The 9140-nt window shown below is 60.6% G+C and overlaps 1 protein-coding gene across 1 annotated transcript; it reads right to left on the bottom strand.

Annotated features, from left to right (window-relative positions):
- Positions 1-1257: 1257 nt before the first annotated feature.
- NCLIV_036800 (putative protein kinase) lies at positions 1258-7021 on the bottom strand (the record flags this gene model as incomplete). Its single annotated transcript, XM_003883881.1, has 2 exons — positions 1258-5839; positions 6222-7021. The coding sequence occupies 2 exons, from the start codon at positions 7019-7021 to the stop codon at positions 1258-1260; spliced, it is 5382 nt and encodes a 1793-aa protein (XP_003883930.1).
- Positions 7022-9140: the final 2119 nt, after the last annotated feature.

The raw sequence follows: 9140 nt of genomic DNA on the forward strand, positions 1-9140 counted from the left end.
AGTACGTCAGCTGCCGACAGTGTCTGCCTCGTGTAGCCGCAGGTGCGCTCAGTTTCCCGGGTGCGCATGCAGCGGTTAGAGTCCAGGCCGCAGCTCTCCGTAGGCTCCGTCGTTTTCTCTACCACCGTGTGGGGGCTCGCAAGCACCACTGCTGTTTTGGTCCGCACCTCAGTGCTGCACTTGCGCTCTGCGTGAGCTCTGTTCGAAGCTCCGGCGACGTCACGAATCAACTCTACGAGGACGCCGACCCGGGCGTTCACAACGAGTACTACCGTTCGAACCGGAAACAGGCACGTCCCAACTCAACAAAAGTGAGTTTCGGTCAGCCTCTCTGCTCCGCTGATGTACGCTCGTGCCTGTCGGTCTCCCTAATGTCCCAAGCCTGGAGTTTCCTGGTTTTCCACGTCGGACGGGCGGCACCTGGTGCTCTTTGGTTTTCGGGGTGAAGCGCAGAGACCGTGCACGCTTGCCCTGGCGGGGCTGCGCGGGCGGGAAAAGCATACGCACTTACGGGTGCGCCAAAAACAGGCGTCAGCTTCGAACCACGCAATTGTTCTAGACGAAAATACGTACAACGGCGACTGTTATTGAACTTGGGGAAAGGGTTCCCGTAGCGAGAGCCGTACGCCCGGGGACAAGGCGTGTGATACATAACCCACATTTCCTACGTCATGTGGTGACTTCCGACATGATAAAAGAGCCGCGCACCACGCGAAAACGACTGCACGGGATCTCCACCGCCCACGAAACGTTCGCCGCCTGAATCACTTTTATGGACAGCGCACCGTACATAACAGTGTCAACAGACACTGGCGACCGCATACGAGAACCTCCCGGAGCTGGCTTCGTGGCAGACCTGAAGAAAACTGGTGTCCGGCTCCGCGAGGTTCACCTGTTCACCGCGTTGGCGAAAGCTACGCTCCTACGCAACCGAAAGTGTGCCCCGGAAGCTCGGCAGTCAATCGGCTTCGAACTTCTCTCTACTCTATGATGCACTGGAGGCCCTTTGACCGTCGAAAGAGTCCACCGACCTCAGAAGCACCGAGCAGGCGCAGCGGGCGCGTGGCGGCTTGCTACTAGGCAACCCACTCCTGCGCGTTCCGCGTCCGCATGCACGCTCGCTTGTTGCCTGCGCCTTGCCGACCGTTTTTGCTTGACACCTCAGCGAGCCAGGAATCGAATGGTGCGATCCGTGAAGCCCTGGAAAACTCTGGAGGCAGTGAGCTCTCTCCTGGCGCGCTGCGCATTCCCGAACTACTACTGAATCGGAATGCACACCGGAGAGTCGGTCCTGAACTCGGTGAGCTCCTCTTCGCCCTCGACTCCCTGGAAGCCCCAGCCGCTGTCTAGGCCCTCTTCGCCAGCGCCTGGAGACGTCGCCGGCAGAGTCCCCACTCCGGGTCCAGTCGTCGTCGCCGTGGTCGTGGCGCCTGCACACGAAGGGATTCCAAGGAGGCCTCCCTCGAAGGTACATCGCTTGGCAGAGGCTGTTCCCGATTCGATCAACTGCGCAAGTTCCTGCGCTCCTGTAGGCGTCGTTCTCAAGCAGGTTCCCCCCGGCGATGACGGCTTCATCGACAAAATAAAGTCGTCGTGGCTATGACCTCGCAAGCCCGGTCCAGCGTCATCACCCTCAAATATCTCCTGCGCCTTCACGGCGGCGGCTCCGCCAATGCCGCCGTAGTCCACGAGCATATCTTCTCGGCCCTCAAACGACGCCAAGCTTCCCCTCGCGAGATCTGGCCTGTCGGCGCTTCGAGGGTTCACCCCACTCTGTGTCCCCACAGCATGAGGATCCCGACCCAACTCGAGCAAATGGGACACAAAGCGCTGCAGGAAAGGCTCGGTATCGGCTTCCTCGGACTCGCCGACTTCCTGCTCGTGGATCTCCTGAGCGTCTTGAGTCTCGCACGCGACCCTCCGCTCCAACCCCTGAAACATTTGATTCCGGAACGACTGCAGGTTCCGCTTCACGATGCCCGGCTCGGGCGCGTCACCTCCCTGGACTTCTCGCCTCACCACGTGAGCGGGGAGCATCTGGTTTGGGCACCCTGGGCAACCGTCGAGAAGTCCCGCTCTGCCGCTGCCTCCTGAGCTCTGCTCAGATATCCACCCTGCATTCAAATCACGGGGGTTCTCAGCCAAACCCTTTGGCAACCGGCCCTGACTGAACCCCTCGGGTGTCTCCGCGGCTGTTGCGGGAGGCATATCCCGCTGCACAGGCCAGCGATAGTTTCGCATGAGGCAAGCTATCCACGGCTCATCCTGTCCGGAAGTTTTGTTCCCCCCGTTGTCGCCCTCGCAGCTCAAGAGTCCCGCGCAGCGGGAGCCTTGCGGGGACCACCCATCTGGATGAAGGCCCTCAGTGTACACCGGGAGCGAAGGTCTGTGAACGAGCCTCAAAACCGAAGTGGTAGTCGTCTCGCCGTACCCCGGCACCTTTCGCTGTGCTGCTTCTGACCCGTTCTGCACACCCGTTGGAGACGGGTTGTCTCCGCTGCCGCTGCGTCGGTTTCTAAGAGAACTGCCACCGAAAGTCAAGGTTCCTGCGATGGCCATTGTGCCCTGACTGTCCCTGTTGATCGTCGCAACTGCTTGTGCGACGTCCGGCTCCGAGCCTCCCCTGCTGGTCGCTTCGCAGCTTCCCGAGTGTTCTCTCGGAGGTATGCCTTCATCTTTTCTCTCGGCTCCAGCGGACCCGTTTCGCAGTTCGTGCTCGGACCCCCTCAGGCGCTGAAGCGGGTCCGGCCGAGCCACTGCCTCGGCGTCCACACCCACCTCGCCGCCCCGGTAATCCCCGCCTGCTCTCATGTAGCCGCCAGGAACTTCGGGCGACAGCGCTTTTCCTGTCTCGGCCTCGCCGAGCGCCCGACGCATCTCTCCCGTACACGTCCCTCGTGGCGTGCCTGCTGTGAAGGAGTCGGGGCGCACGCCCGCTGATTCGCCGTCGTTTTCATGCTCCACAGAAGGGCCAGTGCTGCCTCGGACGCGATGGAAATGTCCGTAAGTTGTCCCTTGCGAGCAGTGCTTCGCGAGTGTGGCTTCCAGAATGCAGTCCTTCCCTCCAGTCGCCTCCGACGAAACTTCAACGGCGCATTTCAGCTCGGCTGCAGCGTGGCCCAGAAGCCGGCGCCAAGGCGCTGAACCGCCCTCAATCGCCCCATCAGATCCCGCGGAGTCCCGAGACATTTGGGCTCCACAGAGGGAACGGGACAGTTTCGGGGACCGACCACTGCGGCCTGGGTCTAGCGGAAATCTGGCGCCCGCCCTGGCGAAGTGGCCGGTCTCGCCTGTGCGCCGCCACCCAGTCTCGCCCGGAGTTCCCCTGAAAAGGATGCGAGGCGTTCCGTAGACAGTCATTTGGTGGGGCATTCGCTGCGACTGCAACAGCAATGCGTTCTCTCCGAAAAACAGGGGAGGCACGAACGGCTTTGTGCGGGGATCCGTGCCGCTTTCGCCTTTGGAACCGCCGGAGTCGGCAGACGCCCGGCCATGCTGCGGCTCTCGTTCAAGGACCCCAGGAGGAGTCTCACAGCCCGCCGTGCCTTGAGGTGACGCGGCCGCGCCTCGGGATTCAGTGTCCTGACCACTTGCGCAAGCAGTGGAGCTCATGAAGGCGTCGACCGGAGCATTGCTGCGCTTGAGCGTGACGGCCTCGTCCGCGAGAGGTGACTCGAAAGACAGCCTTGACGGAAGACATCTTTGCGCTGCAGTCCTAACGAGCCGGCCTTCCTGCGAGCTCGTCCGCGAAGATTCACCTCGGACTGACGCGTCGTACGCGTGGTTCGGATCCACCTGCTGTCTGAGCGGACCTCCCTGGCCGAGCTGCGATTTTGATCTCCGCGGGCTCACTGACGATCCCCGCAGGGTCGGTGGCGGGCCAGCGACGGTGTGGGCTGCGACGCTGACCCTCGCAAACGCTTTCGTAGTCGCATGCGAAGGCGGCGAGAACTCCGAAGAGCCACACTCTGGATGCAGCGGAGGCCGAGACGTCATCGCGGGTTCGTCCGTGGCAGCCGAGCGGGCTTCTGGACGTGGGCGGTAGCCGCGACCGATGATGACGCCACCTGCGTCGTGAGCATTGAGGGCGATTCTTCCATCACGACGCGCTTCAGGCCCCTCATTGCCGGTTACTGTCACCCGTCTACAAAGACCTTGCGGGTGCTTCATCGCAGCCACGTCCCTCACCAGCGCCTGGCCGTCATGCCATTCTTGCGGGTCGGTTTGAGTGTCGGATACGGACTGGGACGGCTGCGTAGACGGATCGAGAGGCTGAGGCGTCTGTTCGTAGCTGCCTCCCCTCCTGTACTGTAGTTTGAGGGGCATCTTCTGGTGCCACGTTGGAGGCGACGCCGTCTCACTTGCGGCGAAGGGAGACTGCGCCAGCCCACCATCACTCGTGGACGACGGGATCTGCCGGAGCTGGGGTGGAGACCCCGGACATTGTCCCTTCTCTCCTAGGGGAAGCACGTGCCGCTCTGCGCAGAATTTTGCTTCCCAGCCGTAAGCGGGTGATGGATTGGCCTGAGGCTCGGTCTGCTGCACGCACTGGTGGACGCTGCGCGCAAAGGCCTTGAAGGGCGGATTGCACTGCGGCGCATTCAGTTGCTGTCGCTGATGGAACCGTTCCAGCTGACGCTTTTGGTGTTGAAGCGCGTCCAGCTGCTCTTCCAGGTGTCGCTTCTGCTCGAACAATTCCCACGCTTCCACTGGCTGGGTTGAGCGGCCTTTCGCTTCACAGTCGGTTGCTCGGAAGTGCGCGGGAGGACCAACGTACGAGACGGAGTACTGCAAACCTCCCTTTGTCGGATGGAAGCAGTTTGGGACAGGCGCACCAACCTGCGACGCGCTCACGTTCTCGAAGCCGGTCTGATGCACAGATCGCTGGCCGGTTGGCGGAGAGCCCCCACCGCCAGACGCGTGCTGCGTCTCCGCCAGTCTGGGTTGGGCCGCGGGAACGCAGCGCAGAAACGTGTGGAAGGCCTGTGAGGTCGGAGCGCTGACACGGCCCCGCGGGCACGAAGCATTCCGTTCTCCTTCTGGGCGAAACGCGATCTGTTGAGGAGTCGGAACGAAGGAGTCCGCTGTTGAGCACACACTGATGCTCGGACGGCCGGCTGCGGTGTGGTGGCTCTCCGCTCCGAGAGAACTTTGCCGGTTGTGGTGATCTCGGGAGACAACTCGTCCCTGAGTTGAAAAGGTGGTGCACGGCTGTCCAGTACAACCCGGCATGCCGCACAGCGAGCAGAGCTCACACTTGGTCGCCCGCATCACCTTGTTCCCTGCCTCGATATCTCCCCGCGAAGGCAGGAGTCCCTGGCTGCTGCGCGAGCACGCGTTTTCACACGCGAACGAGTTCTCGGCAGACGTTCCGCCGGTCGACGCTCGACCTTCCTGTTCCGCAGGCGAGCCGAGGCGCGGCGAACTGCATGCGAGCGGGTCCTCAAACACTCGCGTAAGGTGGGTCGCCAGATGGCAAACGCGCGGATGCCACAGGCGAGCACGCGGCGCCAACTGCAGCAGCTTCTGCTGGACCCAGGAATGGGAAAGGACGCGGTTCAGCGACCATCGCCTGGAGGGATGCGGAGCAGTGAGACCCAGGAAGAGGATCCAAGCATCCGCGGGGCCGCGAAAGACCGAAGGCGGTCGCGAAGCCCGCAGTTGCTGGACGGTGCGAAGGACATACGGAGCAGCAGTGGCTGCGTCGAGTCCCTTCTGCCGACAAATGAAACGCCCCGAGAGAAAAAGCAGAAGTGCCATGCCGATGGCGTAGTTGTCAATGCGTTCCGTCAACGGCCCAGTGGAGCTGATGACTTCCGGAGGGTTGATCTCGAGGGTTCTAACGCCACACACACACACACAAGACTCGAGAAAAAAGAAACATGAAGGCGCCTCTCCCGTTGTAACGGCTCCGTCGCCGGACACTGCGACAGAGGCGCTCCTCGACGTTGAACGAAGTGCTTCCTCAGTACGTCACACGGTTCTGCTGCAAGTTGTGCCTTAAACCATTCTCAGAAAGTCGGCAGGACATTCCTTGCAGCCGCTCTTCCCTGGCGCGCAGTATCTGTCTCTCTCTTACTGCGTAGCGTCGACACATCCCCCCTGTGAGACATTCTACGATAAGGCTGTGACTCGAGCCGTCTTCTGAACGCGCCCGTCCTCTCTCTCGGCCTGTGTCGTCCCGCTGATTCACTCTCCGCGTTTTTTGTCAATCTGCTCACCCGGGCCACTCCATCGGCGTGAGTTGACACTGTTCAACCCTCTCCGACCAGCCAAAGTCGGCGAGTACCACGCGTTTGTCCTTCCTGCATCTGAGGATGTTTGTCGGTTTCAGGTCTCTGTGCATGACTTTCTTCTCCTGGAGGAACAGCACTGCCTGGACGAGCTGAATAAAGTGGAGGAACGCGTCGTCTTCGTCCTTACACACTTGTTCGCACCACACAGTTCCTCCGTCGACATATTCCTGTACGATGAGCCAGCCTTCAGATCCCTCGACGACCTCCTCAACGCGGACGACTCCGGGGCACTGGCACGTGGCGAGATTCACAATCTCCTTGGCAAACATGTCGAGCACCCTTGGAAGCGTTTCTTTCGGGAATTTTTGCGGTTGCAGGAGTTTCGCTGCAAAAACCTCGGGCTTCTCAGCGTTGCCGAGCGACAGGAATTCCCCCGCCTTGCCGTGAGCTCCAGGCGAGGTCTGAGCCACCGTCTCTCTCGAGAACGCACTGTCATCAGACGAGACTTTGGAAGGGGTTGCTCGCACGACTCTCCACACGTTGGCGTACGTGCCGGACCCGACGGACTCCAGCACGCGGTAGCCTTCGAAGCAACTGTTGGTGGTTCGACGGAGAGGAATGTCATTGGGGAGCGTCTCAGGCAAGCGAAGCCTGAGGTTCCCGCGCCGACACACTCCACTCGATCTTCCTCCTCCCCTGGTGGAAGGACAGGGGACTGAAGGCGGCGCGGCTGCCGCCGAAGCCGCCGCCGCATTGGACGAGCGCGCAAAAGTGTAACAATTCATCTAGGAGAGAACGGCGTGAACATAGAACTCCAGTCTGCCCGTGGGCGCAACGGAGACCTCTGGAAGGCAGCCACACTTTTATTTTGGGTCTCCCGCCAAAACATGCACAAGGGGAGAATAATAGATGTCTTTGAATATCGATGTAAGTTACGGGTTCCCGACTGCGCCTTTGCACGCGTCCCGTACCATGTCGTGTACGTACGCTGGGGGCCGTGACGCCACACCGCTTTCGACGGCTACCAGCAACGCCACGTCTTTAGAGGTCAGGTGCCTAGTCAAAGATCAAGCGCTGCACGCGAGGGTTGTTAGGGAAGCTGTGTAGACATCAAGGAAAAGCGAAAGACACGGGCTGCACAGCGTATACCGGTTTCCTGGTCGACCGCGCTGCTGGTTTCCTAATTCCATCGAAGCCGCGACGGCGACGCAGTCATCTGCGATGATCAACTCGCCGCTGCGCAAGTTCTAGCACGGAAATGTGTATTGGGTGCCGAAAAGAAACGAAGGTCTACGGAGCACACATAACCCTCTGAGGAGGGGCGGTCGCGAAGAGCCCGGACAACGGCGACGGCCTTGTACCGGCCGACAACAGCGCGACGGCAAGCTTTTCTGGTCACTTGGCCAGGTTTTTTTTCGACACAGGCACAAACGCACGACCTACGAGGCTTATCTGAAGAAGTCGGCCGACATGCCTGAAGCAGGAAGAGTGAGAAAATGAGGGCCAGGCATCAGATAGACACGCAGCTTAAAACGGTTCGCCGTCCACGACGCGGCTGGCCAGTGCCAGGAAAATCCCGTCAAGCACTCGTACTTTGACGGCGAATTGGGCCTTGCTGGATAAAATCTGAAGCACCGTTATCACTTGCCGTCGCTTCCACCGACTCACGGAAGGTGACAGGTAGTCGACAGTGTGTCGGCCGATCGCTAACACCACACAACAGTCGGGGACTGCTACCTGCCGCCGGCTTCACGCGCGCCTCGAAGATCTCAGTGAGCTAGCGGCATTTGAGTCAGCATCAAAGGGAAAACGCGACAGTTCTCGCATTTGCTGTCGCTCTGGCAACTAAAAACTTCCGCTGGAGATAGCGTCTCTTGTTAATTTGAACGCAGCAGCCAGCCGGGTCACATGGGTGGACGGCTAGTAGCGCGGTCTCACATATGTCTAGCAGACTGACTCAAGAACCAGCTGCTTTGCCTGTCGCGCGTCTTTTCGCGGCAGTTGCCTACACGAGAGAGAGACTGGGCACCACGCTGACGCGCTTGGAGGTCCGCTTTCACGCGGAGCGTTGAGTAATAAATGGCGCACAATGTCGCGGGAGTCCGGAAGAAAAGCGCGTATTCGGTACAGGGCCGCCAGCAACAGTTCCGGGAAAGTCCCCGGGAAAATGTGTACCGGTGGTTATTAAAGGGACGCCGAAAGGTCCGATGGGCCGCACTTTCACGGCCAAGACACGTGCAGCAGCCCCAGAGCAGTCCTGGAAGCAGCCGGTCAGTAACCGTTGGCCGTTGCAGCGGCGTCTAAAATCCACTTTTAAAGAGCTTCACTGTAGATCCGCACAGCGCAAAAACAGTTCCCGTCACTTTGTGGCTCATTCATGCTGGGGAATGCGGCGGCACCGACACACGCTGGGCGGGGAGCCTCACACACACTCTCCACGCCGAGGCAACCCCAGACTCTCTCACGGCAAGCGACAGCGCGTAAAATCCGCGCGCTAGGCCGCGCCGCCAGGAGGAAGGCAAACCCTGCAAAAGTAGCCAATCGGCGGTTCTGGTCCGAAAACAGCCGGGAGACTCGGCCAGACGGCGACCCTGTAGAGCGATGATGACTCCGGCCCAGTGCACTTGAGTACTCGTCGGCGACAGAACCACACGGCGGGTTTGCTGGCGTCTCTGTGTGGTCACCGAAAAATCTGCGCAAGACACCGGTGAATTCGAGGTACTGCGCACACGCGCGCCAGAGAGGAGTCGCGCGGAACAACTTGTGAAGAGCATTCGCACTCATGAACGGCGAGCGTCCACCGGCAGGCAGTCAAGTGACTCTCAGCGAGGGTACGCACTCCGTGCTGCTGCGAAAGAGCCGGAACCCCCCGGTGTACCTTTCGCGGTCCTGCTCGACCAAACT

The sequence above is a fragment of the Neospora caninum genome, chromosome VIII (assembly GCF_000208865.1).
Source record: "Neospora caninum Liverpool complete genome, chromosome VIII".
In the NCBI taxonomy this organism is placed as follows: domain Eukaryota; phylum Apicomplexa; class Conoidasida; order Eucoccidiorida; family Sarcocystidae; genus Neospora; species Neospora caninum.